At 46.4% G+C, this 17,535-nt stretch overlaps 1 protein-coding gene across 1 annotated transcript; it reads right to left on the bottom strand.

The window, feature by feature from the left end:
* Positions 1-14,094: 14,094 nt before the first annotated feature.
* Positions 14,095-16,394, bottom strand: insm1a (insulinoma-associated 1a). Its single transcript, XM_078405591.1, has one exon. It carries the CDS (start codon positions 16,156-16,158, stop codon positions 14,923-14,925), a length of 1,236 nt encoding a protein of 411 aa, XP_078261717.1. The 5' UTR covers positions 16,159-16,394; the 3' UTR covers positions 14,095-14,922.
* Positions 16,395-17,535: the final 1,141 nt, after the last annotated feature.

The following is a 17,535-nucleotide window of genomic DNA, read 5'->3' as shown; positions in this document are numbered from 1 at the left end:
ATGTCAAAAAAGCTGAGGAATTATTGAAATTCTAGTGGCTGTGTGTAATCTTTTAATGCATAATAGTATTGATTAATCTAATAAATATCCTCACACTCTATTCGAAACACAGCTTTTTGTTTTGACAAAATACTTCAAATATTCTTTCCTGTCATTCCCACTAATTTTCTGCAGTGATGTTAGTTTGCTTTTCCTTTGAAATATGTAACATTGCTTCAGGAGTTCCGGTTGACAGTTTCCTGAGCCTAACTACCTCTTCAATAAACTTACCCTCCACAAACAGTCAGAAGTGTGAACATCCACTGAGGTTTGAGTACCAGCGCAAACTATGTTTTAGTTCATGCTCACATTTTAAAGGGATAAATAATATTCAGTTTTGCACTATGTTGGACATAATGGCATAAGCAGTAGGATGGCTGCCTTACAACGCCAGAGACCCGGGTTCGATCCTGACTACTGGTGCTGTCTCGACGGAGTTTGTATGATCTCCCCGTGACTCAGTGGGTTTTCTCCGGGTGCTCCCTCCGGGTTCTCCGGGTCCTCCCACACTCCAAAGGTGTACAGGTTTGTAGGTTAATTGGCTTCGGTAAAATTATCCCTAGTGTGTAAGATAGTGTTCGTGTACGAGGTAATCGTGGTCGGTACGGACTCAATGGGCTGGAGGGCCTGTTTCCGCGCTGATTGACTAAAAGTAAATGTTTCTCGTTTCTTAAATTCCAGGCAATGACCACATCCAGCAAGGGTGTTTAATCTCCCCTCCCAGTGATATACGAAAGTATTACTTTTGATGAGGTTCAGAGGTGAATGTAAGCCTGTGTAGCCCAGGAACATATGCTAAGAGATGGGCAATCCAATTAGCACAAATGGATTAAATCAGCATTGTGGTGATATGACCTTACAGGTAAGACATTTAAGTCGCCCTCACTCCGCCAATATCCTAATGTTGCAGTGAGCCAACATTAATCATTAGGTTGACACAAGTAGCTGCAGATGCTGTTTGCAAAGGATGCTGTCTGACCTGCTGACTTACAGCAGCACTTTGTGTTTATTTTTAATCACAAGGTTAACTGGGCCAACCACATAAACACTGCCTGCTAAAGTCCTGCGTTTGGTAGATTGTGGAATTTGACTCCTAGCCTCCCAAAACCCAGCCACTATTTACAAGGTAAAATTCAGGATCAAGTTCGAATGCTCATAACGTGCCTGGATAAATTTAGCTTCAACACTCAGAAGCTTGATTCATTCTGTACAGAGTGATCCATCAGGGTGGCACAGTGAGGCATCGGCAAAGCTGTTACCTTTCAGTACCAGAGACCCAGGTTTGATGCTAACAATTGGTGCTGTCTGTACGGAGTTTGTATGTTCTATCTGTGACCCCCAAGGGTTTTCACTGGGTGTGCCGGTTTCCCCCACATTCCAAAGATGTACAAGTTTGTAAGTTCATTGGCGTCTGTAAAAAATCATCTCTCGTGTGTAGGATAGAACTAGTGCACGGATGATTACTGGTCGGTGCTGACTCAGAGAGCTGAAGAGCCTGTTTCTACACTGTATCACTGAACTAAATTGCTTATTTGACCGGGCCAGTTTTGCCCTCTGATTTATACCCCCTCTGCCATACGCACCATCTTCATTACAGTATCTCTTCAAACTACTTATTCGGTACCTCCCAAGCTAATGGCACCTTCAGCAGATGCATGGGATAGCACAACATGAAAGTTCTTCAAGTCAGAGTCTTTTACCTAAAGTAGAGGGATCAAGAACCAGAGGACATAGCTTTAGGTGAGAGGGGAAGATTTAATAGGAACCTGAGGTTTAACTTTTTCACACAGTGGGTGGTGGGCGTATGGAGTGAGCTGCCAGAGGAGGTAGTTGAGGCAGGTACTAACATCAATAGACAATAGGTGCAGGAGGAGGCCATTCGGCCCTTCGAGCCAGCACCGCCATTCAATGTGATCATGGCTGATCATTCTCAATCAGTACCCCGTTCCTGCTTTCTCCCCATACCCCCTGACTCCGCTGTCCTTAAGAGCTCTATCTAGTTCTCTCTTGAATGCATTCAGAGAATTGGCCTCCACTGCCTTCTGAGGCAGAGAATTCCACAGATTCACAACTCTGACTGAAAAAGTTTTTCCTCATTTCAGTTCTAAATGGCCTACCCCATATTCTTAAACTGTGGCCCCTTGTTCTGGACTCCCCCAACATTGGGAACATGTTTCCTGCCTCTAACGTGTCCAACCCCTTAATAATTGTATACGTTTCGATAAGATCTCCTCTCATCCTTCTAAATTCCAGTGTATACAAGCCTAGTCGCTCCAGTCTTTCAACATATGACAGTCCCGCCATTCCGGGAATTAACCTAGTAAACCCACGCTGCACGCCCTCAATAGCAAGAATATCCTTCCTCAAATTTGGAGACCAAAACTGCACACAGTACTCCTGGTGCCGTCTCACAAGGGCCCTGTACAACTTAAAGACATTTGAGCAGGTACATGGATAGGAATGATTTAGATGGATATGGGTCAAATGTGGGCAGGTGGGACCAATACAGATAGAGCATCTTGGTCAGCATGGACAAGTTGGGCTGAAGGGCCTGTTCCCATCCTGTATGATTCTATTGCCTCTACATCACATAGCAATCCTTTGTCACCAGGGTCAAGACCTCAAACTCCCTTATCAATTATCAGTGTAGTGGATTTACCTTCACTCGATGGACCGAGTGCTTGAGAAGGTGACTCATCTCCACCACATGAAGAGCACTTGAAAATGATGACTATAAATTAGCCTTGGCAGCATCAAGAATAATAATCTAGGTTTTTCAGCGATCCCCGCACACTAATACTATCCTACACCTACTAGGGACAATTTTTACTTTTGCCCAGCCAATTAACCTACATACCTGTACGTCTTTGGAGTAGGTGCAGGAGGAGGCCATTTGGCCCTTTGAGCCAGCACCGCCATTCATTGTGATCATGGCTGATCATCCACAATCAGTAACCCGTGCCTGCCTTCTCCCCATACCCCCTTGATTCCCTTGGCCCCTAGAGCTCTATCTAACTTTCTTTTAAATTCATCCAGTGAATTTTGGCCTCTACTGCCTTCTGTGGCAGCGAATTCCACAAATTCACAACTCTCTGGGTGAAAAAGTTTTTTCTCATCTCAGTTTTAAAAGGCCTCCCCTTTATTCTTAGACTGTGGCACTTGGTTCTGGACTCCCCCAACATTGGGAACATTTTTCCTGCATTGAGCTTGTCCAGTCCTTTTATAATTTTATATGTTTCTATACGTCTTTCAGTGACTGGTGTACAAGGACACCCAGGTCTCGTTGCACTTCCCTTTTTCTGAATCTGACATCGTTTAGATAATAATCTGCCTCCTTGTTCTTGCCGCCAAAGTGGATAACCTCACATTTATCTACATTATACTGCATCTGCCATGCATCTGCCCACTCAACCTGTCCAAGTCACCCTGCAACTTCCTAGCATCCTCTTTGCAGTTCACTCTGCTACCCAGCTTTGTGTCATCTGCAAATTTGCTGGTGTTACTTTTAATCCAATCATCTAAATCATTAATATATATTGTAAATAGTTGTGCCCCAGCACTGAGCCTTGCAGCACTCCACTCGCCACTGCCTGCCATTCTGACAGGGACATGTTTATTCCTACTCTTTGTTTCCTGTCTGCCAAATAATTCTCTATCCATGTCAATACCCTACCCCCAATACCATGTGCTCTAACTTTACCCACTAATCTCCTGTGTGGGACCATATCAAAGGCTTTCTGAAAGTCCAGATACACTACATCCACTGGCTCTCCATCCATTTTACTTGTCACATCCTCAAAGAATTCCAGAAGATTAGTCAAGCAGGATTTCCCCTTCATAAATCCATGCTGACTTGGACCAATCCTTTTACTGATATCCAAATGCGCCGTTATTACTTCTTTAATAATTGACTCCAGCATCTTCCCCACCACTGATGTCAAGCCAACTGGTCTATAATTCCCTGTTTTCTCTCTCGTTCCTTTCTTGAAAAGTGGGATAACATTAGCTATTCTCCAATCCACAGGAACTGATCCTGAATCTATGGATCGTTGGAAAATGATCACCAATGCATCCACAATTTCTAGAGCCACCTCCTTGAGTACCCTGGGATGCAGACCATCAGGCCCTGGGGATTTATCAGCCTTCAGTCCCATCAGTCCACCCAATACTATTTCTCGCCTAATGCAAATTTATTTCAGTTCCTCTGTCTCCCTAGATCCTCTGTCCTCTGGTGCATCTGAGATATTGTTTGTGTCTTCCTTAGTGAAGTACCTTTTCCGAAGTACCTTTTCAACTCTTCTGCCATTTCCTTGTTACCCATAATAATTCCACCCGTTTCTGACTTCAAGGGACATACATTTGTGTTTACTAATCTTATTCTCTTAACATTCCTAAAGATGATTGGGGAAAATAACAAAGGAATTAAAAGGATGAAAAGTCTGGTGTTACCTGTAATGAGGAGAACAACTCAAATGCGGGTTGGAAGTCAACGCCCTTAATTCAACCATGATAGAAAGCTGCCATTCATTATTTCATTTAAAGAAAACTCTGTGTACAACTATCACCAAATGGCAAAAAATAAATATGAACATCAGTACAGTAAATATTTTAGTTTTTATTTAATTTAGAATTTAATGATTTCTTTCCTCTGAAGTTATAGTCAAAGTCATCAACGCATGGTATAGGTTACAGCGTGTCAACTCATCCTTTACTATTAAACAGCAATCGAGATTTGCCCATCTTTCAGATCGTGAAGTGTCAGCATTAAAATGGCTGCATTTTTAGTAGAGTATTAATAATTTCGATTTTGTTTCTGTAAACTGTGAACATTGAGCTCGCTGCTCATTATATGGAAATCTGCACATTTATATTAAGGGAACCTGTGAATGGCACTTGTCCAAATGGTTAATACTGTAACGAAAGCATCTAAAAAATAGAAGCCACACCTTTCAGTGAACAGTAATTGTCAGTGACAGTACTGTCTCCAACAGTAATTGAACCAAATGCATTCTCCCACCTGATCTAGGCTGAGATTAAAAAGCAACAGTGTGCTGAATATTGAGTCCACCCTCCAGCCATTCCACAGAAATGTGAGACACAATCCTTTTTCCTCACATTAGATGTTGGTGTAATGATCCAGTTTACCACATGAGAAACGGCCATTGGTCACATTCCATCCCCATGGCAAAAGGCAATTTCATGGACATCATCAATTTTGATTGTGTTTCCACAACCCGATCACATTTTTCCACTGGAAGTGTCTCATTTTCCTGCTCTTCCAGTGCCAAACTTTATATATAGACAAGTGAGAACTCTGAAGAGAACTAAAATAACTACATTTAAAATGGTCTGGCCACAAACATAATCTTGCGTGAAAGTTACAAAGAAAAAATGTCCTTTTGGAAGATTGATGGTAAATTATGACTCTGCCCCCTTTGTCTTCATTTTTGATCCTGTTTTATGCTTTTTACTTTCTGTTTGACTCCAGGCCATTTAAGCCATATTCACATTCCCCCCCCCTCCAAATAAATTGTATTTTGGTTTTATCGAAGATAGACACAAAATGCTGGAGTAACTCAGTGGGTCAGGTGGGATCTCTGGAAAAAAAGGAATAGGTGACATTTCGGGTTGAGACCCATTTTCTCCCCCATCCAACAACCCTCCATCAGTCTTTATGCCCTCTCTCCTCCACGCACTTGTAAATGGGATGCATCTGATATGTCTAATGTCTGGACATTATCTGGACATGATCAGCCATGATCACATTGAATGGCGGTGCTGGCTCAAAGGGCAGAATGGCCTCCTCCTGCACCTATTGTCTATTGTCTATTGGACTATTTAATGATTCACTGATTTAGGTTCACTGATATGGCAGTTTGAGGAAACTACCAAAGTTCTCGGAGGCATTTTTTTGGGCATTTATAATGGTGCAAATTAAAAAGCTATTGCAAAAACCTTGAGGGAAGTTGCGAACAACTTGGTGGGTTTCTGCCGTTATCCATTTTTGGATTTGCAAAACGTTCCCAAATTGAAATAACACCTATAACATTGATTTTTTTTTTCCAGATCTTCAATAAATGTAAGGATGCATTTGTTACCTGTCTCCTGGTTTGAGAGGTGTACCTGCTGCTCAGGATTTCAGTCATACCCTGGCTCCTGAATGTCACACGAATCCCCTTCATTCTGAACTTCGAAGCTAGCGAGAGTGGAAACTGGAGAATTTCTGCTGTTTAAACATTTACTTCAAGATGAGGTACAAGATTTCTATAGGAAAAATAGTGTCAATCCAGGGTATATGTCATAAGGGACAGGAACTGAATTAGGCCATTCGGCCCATCATGTCTACTGCACCATGGCTGATCTGTCTCTCCCTCCTAACCCCATTCTCCTGCCTTCTCCCCATTACCTCTGACACTGGTACTATTCAAGAATCTATCTATCTCTGCCTTCGAAATATCCACTGACTTGGCCTCCACAGCCTTCTGTGGCTAAGAATTCCACAGATTCACCACCCTCTGACTAAAGAAATGTCTCCTTGTCTCCTTCCTAAAAGAACGTCCTTTTATTCTGAGGCTATGACCTCTAGTCCTGGACTCTCCCACTAGTGGAAACATCCTCTCCACATCCACTCTATCCAAGCCTTTCACTACTCTGTATGTTTAAATGAAGTCTAACCAGACACTGGTGTTGTGCTGAGGCACAGCATAATTTTGTGAGTCAAACTAGTGATTGTGATGCCACCTTGAATCTCGAGCAATCCGGACTCGATCATGGCCCCTGGTGTTGTGCATGTGGAGTTCGCACGTTCCCTGTAGTTGCAAGAGTTCCCTTCACATGCCCTGTTTTTTTCCCTCGTCCCAAAGACTTGTAGGAAGGTAGCTTAATTGGCCACCGTAAATTTCTCCTGATCTTTAGATCGATGGTAAAATCTGGGAGGAGTAGATGGGAAAGTGGGAGAATAAAATGGGATTAATGTAGTATGTGGAAAGGAACTGCAGGTGCTGGTTTATACTGAAGATAGACACAAAGTGATGGAGTCACTAAGCGGATCAGGCAGCATCTCTGAAGTCTGAAACCCACCCGAAATGTCACCTATATATATTTTTTCTCCAGAGATGTAGCCTGACCTGCTGAGTTACTCCAGCACCTTGTGTCTATCTTGAAGATTAGTCTAGAATTAAGATAAACTAGACCAAGTGGGCCCATAGCGGAGTGAGGGGGTATGGGGAGAAGGCAGGAACGGGGTACTGATTGATAGTGATCAGCCATGATCGCATTGAATGGCGGTGCTGGCTCGAAGGGCTGAATGGCCTACTCCTGCACCTATTGTCTATTGTCTATTGTCTATTGTCTAAACCTCTCCTACATTGGTGCAGCACCCTCTCCTCCCCCCCTCCCTTCCCCCCTCTCCCCTCCCTCTCTCCTCCCCCTCCCTCACCCCCTCCCCTCCCCCTACCACCCCTCTCCCCCAATCCATCCCCCTCTACCCCCTTATCCCTAACTCCTCACCCCCTCCCTCCCTAGTAGATAGATTTAAATTTTAAAATGTGAATAACTTTAATAATATAACACCAATTTCAATGAAACTTCTTCCATTAGCACCAAAGGGTCGACGGTAAGGTGGGCCTAAAATTGTCGTGCTATGGTGTACCATTTTGGCTGTAGAGCAGTAACAAACAAACGAACAAGTTTTAGTGTATAGATGGGTGCTTGATGGTGAGTATGGACTTGGTGGGCTGAAGGGCCTTCTCCATTTTGTCTCTCAATGAGCTTCTCCAGAAAGCCGTCTTCCTTCAGTGATACCCTGCTTCTATTTACCAACTGCCCTGTGAAGCTGAACTCAACTGATATCATACTTTCTAGACCGGTACCGCATAGCATAGGGTTTCCACTTTTATCGCTCTGCCTGCAACACTATGCTAATTTTTGGTCCTTGGTGCTTTCGATTTTCATTCCAACGTCTATGTCACATTATGTCTCCGTTCATCGTGTTTAAAAAAATATAATGGCCAGGATTCAAACTAAATTTCGCTTATTATTAGTTTATTTTCCCACTTTAAAAAATGTGGTTAATCTCATAAATGTTTGATAGCAAGGATCACGGTCTGTCTTTATGACCTACTTCTTAAATCCTGTCCATCTGATTTATCAAACTGGAGCACAAAAAAAATTGGGTGCAGTCAAACGAGATAACAGCTCGTTTTTTAAAAAACTGATTTATTAATATGATTCGCAAGCTGTTCAAATATTAGTTTTGTGGGAAAAGTTAGTCATCCTTATGTAAACCAGGTTGCGAACTTACTATTTTTTTTAAACGCGTTAAGTGCGCAGTGGTGTTTAGGCAGCTCGTTTCCAATATGTTGTTGGCTGTAAATCTCGGATTAAACAGCCGCTGCTCCAACTAGAAGGAGAAAAAATGCCTTTGAATTCTGTCGATCGGGGTCCGGCGGTAAAGGCGCAAAGGATTTGAACAGGGTTTTATACTCATCTGCCTGTGACTCGTGGCAACAATCTAGAAATCCACTTTAAACTCACGTTAACTCACCCCCCAGCCCCATGAACGCGTATTGCTCGCAATGGGCCGCGCATTGCAACATATTTAAGGAGCGGTCAGTCTGAAGAAGGGAATATAGAAGGGTCTCGACCCGAAACGTCACCCATTCCTTCTCTCCTGAGATGCTGCCTGACCCGCTCAGTTACTCCAGCATTTTGTGAAATAAATACCTTCGATTTGTACCAGCATCTGCAGTTATTTCCCTACACTATTTAAGGAGCGTGTTCAGTTGTGACATTGTGTCATTGTGATCAAGCGTGGATCAACCTCGACTACTTGCACTGGGATATAACCCCCCCGATTATCTCACACCGGAGTTCAGAGGAGCCTCGCATAAAGGGGTTCAGGAAAAAAAAAGACACAGACCAAGTCACGTTTATTTGTCACATGCACATACGTGCAGTGAAATGAAAGTGGCAATGCCTGCGGATTGTGTGCGAAAAAAAGAATTATAGTTTGCAACAAAAAAAAAAGAATTACAGTTACAGCATATAAATTAAAGTTAATACAGTTAATACATATTTTGACGTTAAAGTGTTTCATTAAATAGAATGGGACGTTTAAACAGGGTGAGGGGGAGCGGTTTTATTCCAGCGTAGCAAACTTTACCTATCCATTAAAAAAATAATAGCAACAAAGATATTAAGGACGTATTTTTGCAAATGATAGACTAAAAGAAAAGTGAATCCTACAGGTGTGGGACTAATGACACAATGCCACAGTGTCTAAACTGTTTTGACTCCGCCGTTTGACTGCTTGCCGTTCGTTTTGAAACTAATCATTGAAATCAAACGAGGTTTTGATATTAACGATGTTAATTTGACTGATGACCGGGGAAGGAACAAGTCAGCTCCTGAGAGATAAACCTTAAAACCAGCAGAGATCGATTTTTTCAAAAAAATGAATAGATATTTAGTGATTTCAATCTTGTGTTTTAAATTTAGTCTTAATTTGATTTCTGCTAATAAAACGTCAAGAAAGGGGATCCTCTGGGTTTAGTCATGCGCTGCCATGGCTATGTTGGAAATCATTTTGCAAGGAAAACTGAAAAGTAACGATTATTAAATCAGATCCGGCAAATTAATAACAAGCAGGTAAATTAACCTAATAAATAGTGGAAACGCTGCAATCGTCAACCAGCGAGATTACAGAGCGGCTGTACACAGCATTTCGCTCCCCCTCCCCCCCCTCTCTCCCCCACCCCCCCCCCCCCCTCTCTCCCCCTCCCCCCGTGCCATAGCATTTACAAAGGTCACACATTGGGTCTCGTCCTTTGCTTCAGCTCCCTCCCTCCTCCCTCCCTCCCTGCCTCCCTCCTCCCTCCCTCCTCCCTCTCTCCTTCCTCCCTCCCTCCCCCTGCCTCCCTCCCTCCTCCCTCTCTCCCTCTCTCCCTCCCTCTCTCCCTCCCCCCCTCCCTCCCCCCTTCCTCTCTCCCTCCTCCCTCCCTCCCTCCCCCCTCCCTCCCTCCTCCCTCCCTCCTCCCTCCCTCTCTCCTCCCTCCCTCCTCTCCCCAAAAGGAATGGGTGACGGGACCCTTCATCAGACTCGACCCGAAACGTCCCCCATTCCTTCTCTCCAGAGATGCTGCCTGACCCACTCCAGCATTTTGTGTCTGTCTTCGGAGTGACTCGTGTCGGCGGCAGCAGGCCGCTTGATGCGCGTCTGGTAATTCCTTGCAGTCAAAGGGTTTGATTTAAAGGCGGCAGAGAGTGAGTGCCTCATCCTTGAAGCGCAAACGCGGGCGAGCGACCCATGATGTCAGTGCTACATTATTCATAGCGCCTTGAGCACATCCGCCTGTTGAACGAAGATAATATATTTGCTGCAGAATCCCCTGCTCTGCTGCATTCATAAACTGTGTGCAGTCTGGAGTAGCTTATACACTAATGCTGCTGGCTTTTATTTTCCGTATGGCTGCCGCAGACAGCGGGAACCCACAGGCCAGTGGCGTGGGTACCTGATTTGTGCGGTTCAAATCTCCTCAGAGGTCCCGGGAGACAGGGGGCGGTGGTGGCTCGACAGGCAGCGATCTGTTTCAACCATTTTCTTAAATTCCACTCGCCCTTTGTAATGTTAGGAAGAGTCTCGACCTGAAACGTTCTCTAGAGATGCTGTCTGACCCGCTGAGTTGCCTCAGCTTTTTTTGTCTATCTTCGGGCTTTATGTAAGTGATGTAAACACAAAGTGCTGGAGTAATTCAGCGAGTCAGGCAGCATCTCTGGGGGGAAAAAAAGGCATAGGTGACGTTTCGGGTCGAAACCCTTCTTCAGACTGAAAGAGAAGGCTAGAACAATAGAAAATAGATGTTTCAGTCTGAAGAAGGGTTACGATTCGAAACATTACCCATTATTTTTCTCCAGAGATGCTGCCTGACCTGCTGAGTTACTCCAGCATTTTGTGTTTATCTTCGGTATAAACCAGCATCTGCAGTTCCTTCCTACAATTTAAACGATGCGCTTGTATTAACTTGTAGGAATGATCCTGATTAACGTTGGCGAAGGCGAACGGGAATCTTTCCTATTTGAACACCTACCTTAACTCCAAGCCCTGAAAGTTGGGAGGGAGTGCAGCAGTCAGAGATGGTCCTGCTCTTCCCAGATAGAGAGGAGGTTTCCTCTGGTCAGCGGCGCCGAGGTCGCCTGCCCTTGTTATTGCTTTACCTTGCACGAAACGTTATTCCCTTACCCGTACACTGTAAATTGCTCGATGGTAATCATGTGTTGCATTTCTGCTGACTTGGTCGCACGCAACAAAAGCTTTTCATTGTACCTCGGTACACGTGACAATAAACTAAACACTGGAATTTAGAAGGATGAGAGGAGATTTTATCGAAACGTATAAGATTATTAAGGGGTTGGACACGTTAGAGGCAGGAAACATGTTCCCAATGTTGGGGGAGTCCAAAACAAGGGGCCACAGTTTAAGAATAAGGGGTAGGCCATTTAGAATGGAGATGAGGAAAAACTTTTTCAGTCAGAGAGTTGTGAATCTGTGGAATTCTCTGCCTCAGAAGGCAGTGGAGGCCAATTCTCTGAATGCATTCAAGAGAGAGCTAGATAGAGCTCTTAAGGATAGCGGAGTCAGGGGGTATGGGGAGAAGGCAGGAACGGGGTACTGATTGAGAATGATCAGCCATGATCACATTGAATGGCGGTGCTGGCTCGAAGGGCCGAATGGCCTCCTCCTGCACCTATTGACTAAACCGGATAGAAACCCAATGTGTTTGGATTCGGGATGTGTTTTTTTCCCCTGACGACGTTGAAATCCTGACTTTCTGAACACTTGTATATCACTTGCCATGGCGCCCGCGTATAAATTCCAAGGAAATTGTCCTCCAATATTCTTCGACCTTACTCGTGGGAAGGAATCCTCTGCATACTGCAACAAACATACACTGTAATCCTTAAGTAATATTTTGTAGTCCTAAAACAGTGTAATTAACTGTGTTTGGTTAACTGATGGCCCGTGAGGAATTTATTAACTCTAAAATCAAACTCAAATTATGTGTTACCATCCCCACCTTCTCTTCCACCTTCAATTATGCAGTATAATGGTCCGTATAATGGAAAATAATTAATTGCAACGCATTCTCTCCAAATAACCCGAGATTTAGGAGTCGATTAAAATTAATCAAATTGTACTTTAACTCTGTGGTATTCCCTCGTGTTAAACTGTGGTTTACTCTCAAGTCTCCGACACGACTACTGTCACCTTTTGTGGAAAAACTGCTTCCCAATTTATGGAGTTTAATATCTACCTCCCAACCCCCCACAATAGCCACGCTGTATCATCGCTAAACCTGGCTTTCCCCGACAGCTGTATTTGGGTATCTTCAATATTTGGAACTCTTGTTATAATTTTCCCCATGCCGATCGTTTAATCTCAATTACCAGTGTTGGAACCCACTACCCACAAGGAGTGTGTAAGAAGGAACGGCAGATGCTGGTTTAAACCGAAGATAGACTCAAAAAGCTGGAGTAACTCAGCAGGACCGGCAGCATCTTTGGATTCAAGATTCAAGATAGCTTTATTTGTCATCCAATATTGGACGAAAATATCGGGTCGAGACCCTTCTTGAATTGAAAAAGAACCGAAACGTCACCCATTCCTTCTCTCCATAGACGCTGCCCGTCCCGCTGTGTTACTCCAGCTTTTGTGTTTACCGCTAAGAAGGATACAAGCAGGGTAATAAGTCAACAATCAATTGAGATTGAAAATAAATTAATGATTCAGCGGTCACTTCTTTTTGTTATCGCCACTGCACGAATGCTTTCATTGCAAATTGTTACATAAAATGACGGAAATCTCAATGGCTATAACGAGGAGGGAAATCTAAACAAGGGAATTGTAAAGGCCCAACATTGCTTGCTAAAAAAAAAATCACAGACATTGCAGGGGTTGGCCTGTACTAAAGGCACGTGTTAACCCGGTCCCAGGGGAACACTTTCACTATCGACCTTTTACCTCTCCGTAGAGGTCAAATACGGTAGAAATTTTAAACACACTGAAATGTAAACATAATTGAGATTACAGGAGTTTAATCACGTCGACCAGAATGCTAATAAATCCATTATTTCTCTCATCTGGGGTGTTGAAAACATACCAGTTGACTTTCCTGTAACATTTTATTTGTTCTTTATAGATATTTGGACTATGGACAAATCGCAGAGCAAAATCTGCGCTGTTTTACAAGGTATATTGATATAATCTGGTTTGAAGCGCTTCTGGGAAAGGCTTTTTTTTAAACATAGCAGCTACGGTCCGACAACTGATACAGCCCCATTATCCGTTGCTTTCACCCCATCTGGGGACTTATAAAATAATTCCTGGGCATTAGATTGATGGTTATGTTTAGTGCAAGAGTACTTCTGGGAAAAGTCACCTCAACCGAGACCTAAAGATACCGGTCCTAAGAAGGAAAACGTGCGATCTTTGGGCCCCACCTTCAACTGTGGAATCCAAAAAATAAATCGTTGTCAGAAGACACCTGGCGCGATTACTATTCTTCTGACAGAATTATTTCCATCAGCAAATTTGGAAATTATAGCTCGCTAAATATGATCCGGTGAGAAATCTGCAAAGTATATACCGGTTTCGGTTAGAAAGTCCATTCTTAAATAGTAACGTTGTCCAAATTGTTGGATGCGGCTTGTCATAAGAAAATAACAGTTTAAAAAAGAGACGGTGGAATTGCGATACGGTAGAACTTTATTTATCCCAGGAGGGAAATTGGTCTGCCAACCGAATCGGTGACGTTTCGGGTCGAGACCCTTCTTCAGACTAAATTGAATAAAGTTGCGCCTATCATTTAGCCCGCAGTGCATAGAAAAGGAGTCTCGTGGAATCAAATTTGACAATACTGACTGCGTACGAAGGTTTAAAGAACGCTCGTTTCTTTAAAACACTTGGTGCCTTGGGAACAGCTGTAAGATTATGTGACGATTATTATTTTACGAGCTAAAATGACAATGAACACGAGAGCACGAATAATTATACGTATTTAATATATTTAAATATTCAGTAACAAACACAGTTGAGAACGTACATTTCGAACCACTCTATAAAAGCAGACAGTTAAGAAAATAAGTTGTGTAGAAAAAAGGGATTGCATTTAAATTTAACAGTAGTCAGCTTCACGTGGGTCTGTCTGTGTGGGGGTGCAGAATCGATTAATCAAACTACATTCAAGATCGTATAAGAACGAAAACACATACTACATTCGAGTTTAGAAAATGAAAGTGGGTCTGAAACATACTCAAAATGGAACATATAACCTATTGAAACAAACACGCAACGTCAAAATAGATAACCAAAGTATACAATATCACGATAGGTTTTTTTAAATAAATAAATACAACGAATAAATTATAAAATGTATTCATTTAGCAATCAATACACATATTCAAACAGTAAAATTATATGCAACAAAACTCATCGTTTACGAATGAGGGGGAAAGACGTGGAAAGCTTCGAAAAAATTAAGGCATTTACATCGTCTTACTGAAATATCCGGGCCAGCAATCCAAGGCATTTGTGGCTAATCTAAAGGAATGTTCTAATACCGACTTTGTTCAGACAATTGACGCTCTCAAATGTCCAGCAAGTCACAAAGCTACATTAAAGCTGTTTGTTGTTTTGGACCCGAAGGCGCGGTCGGAGGAGAGTCTGGGTTCGCCAGGAGAGGCGGAGGAGCGATAGAATCAGTTCATTTCATTTCAGTGCGGTGCCGGTTTAGCGGTGGTCTGATGATGATCATAATAATAATAATAATAATAATAAAGGCACGGGGTTTAGTCGGCCCTCTCCTTGTCCTCTCCCCATTCTCCACCCTAGCAGGCGGGTCGCACTGGTACTTGGAGCAGGATGACTTGCCTGTTCTCTGACGGGTGGCATTTATTGATGTGCCTGGTGAGGCCGGGCGAGCTGTAGAAAGTAGCCGCGCAGTATTTGCAGGGGAATACCTCGGCGGCGTGCAGTCGGAGATGGCGCTCCTGCCCGCCTTTGCCGGCCAGACTCTCCCCGCACAGGTGGCACTCGGGGCCGGGGGGCGGCTTGTCGGCGGGGGGCTCGGCTCGGTGAGCCAGCAGGTGCTTCCTCAGGTAAGCTTGCCGCTTGAACCTCTTCCCGCAGCGGCAACACTCGCAGTGTCCACCGTCCTCTGTGGGGCAGTCGGGCAGAGCCGGGCTGGGGCTGTGCCGCTCGGCTTCACTACCCGCTCCTTGTCCCGGACCGACCTTCTGGAGGTCCCCACTGGCCTCTGCTTTGGGCTGGTGCGGGGGCCGGGGCTTGTGCCAGCGCCGGTGAGACGCCAGGTTAGCCGGGCAGCTGAACACCTTGTCACACTCGGGACAGCGGTAGTCGACCCTGACGATGCGGGAGCACTTGTGTTGGGCCAGGGCGAAGGGGTCGGCGTATTCCTCCTTGCACAGTTGGCAGATGAACTCTCCCAGCGGGCGGCCCGGACACAGTCCATGTGCCTTCCCCTCGCTCTCCGGCAGCGCCTCTTTGATCCGCAGCCCCAGCACCGGCGAGGTGGTCACCTCGTCCTCAAACGCCAGCTTCCTCGTCGCTTTAGCCCGGCGAGCCGCCGCTCCAGCTCCAGCCGGCGGCTTGCTCCTGCGCTCTGCCCCCTTGGCGACGCCTCCTGCCCGGGGAGACGGAGAGGACGAGACCGGTGCCCTGAGCAACAACATGCGGTCCAGGGCGCTGAAGGCGGCGGCCACCGCCGGACCAGGGAACGACTCCGCAGTGACCGGGGAGCCCAGGCTCAGCGTCCGCTGGCCGTACAACCGCTCACGGCTGACGGGCCGTGCCGGGCTGGACAGGGACAACTGCCCGGGACAGCACAGCTCCGGCCGGCCGAACACCTGCCCTCCTCCGCCCGGCTCCAGCTCCAGCTCCGGCGCCGCTCCTCCCGCGGGCAGAGACGGCTCCACCACCACCACCACCGGCTGCTGCTGCTGCTGCTGTTGTTGTACCGGGAGCTCGGCCACATCGTGACAGCGGATACGGTAAGACACGGGCGCGGATCTGCGGCTCCTCTTCACCAGGAATCCCCGCGGCATCTTTACAGAGAGTGCGGGCTGGCGGGCCAAGGTATATTAATAATAATAATAATAATAATAATAATAACACAGCGAGGGGGGAAGGCGCTTTGCGTTAAATAAATAAAAATAAATAAAGCGATACAGAGTGAAGGCCGGTCTGGAGCCCCCGCCTCCCTGCACTGCCACTGCCACTACCTGCCCGGTGTAGCCCGCAGAGTGTGAGGCATGGCGCCACAGACCACAGCCCGCCCGCACACGGCTCAGCTCAGCCCCCCCGGCCCCTCTCCCTCTCAGCGCCACTCCCTCTCCCCCTGCCCGCCCTGAGCGCCTCTCCCCCGGCCCCGCTCACTCTCACTGCCCGCCCTTAGCACCTCTCCCTCCCCTGCCCGCACTCAGCCCCTCTCCCCCTGCCCGCACTCAGCCCCTCTCCCCCTGCCCGCACTCAGCGCCTCTACCCCTGCCCGCACTCAGCGCCTCTACCCCTCTCCCCCTGCCCGCACTCAGCGCCTCTACCCCTGCCCGCACTCAGCGCCTCTCCCCTCTCCCCCTGCCCGCACTCAGCCCCTCTCCCCCTGCCCGCACTCAGCGCCTCTCCCCCTGCCCGCACTCAGCGCCTCTCCCCTCTCCCCCTGCCCGCACTCAGCGCCTCTACCCCTCTCCCCCTGCCCGCACTCAGCGCCTCTACCCCTCTCCCCCTGCCCGCACTCAGCGCCTCTCCCCCTGCTCGCACTCAGCGCCTCTACCCCTCTCCCCCTGCCCGCACTCAGCGCCTCTCCCCCGGCCTCCCTGCCCGCACTCAGCGCCTCTCCCCCGGCCCCGCCGCCGCTTTAAAGGCCGCGCTGCTCCCATTGTCCTCGCCCGCCTGGCCGAGCGGCCGCGCAGCCAATAGCGGGCGCCGCTGAGTGGAGCCCGGCCAATGAGGAGCCGGGCCGAGCCTGTCCTATGGCGGGAGGGGCGGGCTGTGTGATCCCCGGTGAGAGGGTGCAGAACAGAGACATGTGTCTGGCTTCATGTCCATCCCATTACCCTCTCCCCTCCCCAAAGTCACTCACAGCTGACAGGAACCCCCCCCCCCCAATCTTTTCAATAGAACCAATGTCTTTTGACTGATGAACATCACCTATCCACGTCCTCCAGAGACGCTGCCTGACCCGCTGAGATACTCCAGCACTTTGTACTCCCATACAACGTGGAGGAAGGAACTGTAGATGCGGGTTTGTACCGAAGATGGACACAAAATGCTAAAGTAACTCAGCGGGACAGGCAGCATCTCTGAAGAAGGGTCTCGACCCGAAATGTCACAATTTCCTTCCCTCCAGAGATGCTGCCTGTCCCGCTGAGTTACCCCAGCGCTTTGTATTATATACAATGTCTTATAACCCACCAACCCTCGTA

This window comes from Rhinoraja longicauda, chromosome 9 (assembly GCF_053455715.1).
Source record: "Rhinoraja longicauda isolate Sanriku21f chromosome 9, sRhiLon1.1, whole genome shotgun sequence".
Lineage (NCBI taxonomy): Eukaryota > Metazoa > Chordata > Chondrichthyes > Rajiformes > Arhynchobatidae > Rhinoraja > Rhinoraja longicauda.
This window is presented reverse-complemented; position numbering and strand designations above follow the sequence as displayed.

Excerpts from the sequence above, each read along its gene's own strand:
- insm1a (XM_078405591.1), bottom strand. The coding sequence starts at position 16,158 with ATGCCGCGGGGATTCCTGGTGAAGAGGAGCCGCAGATCCGCGCCCGTG.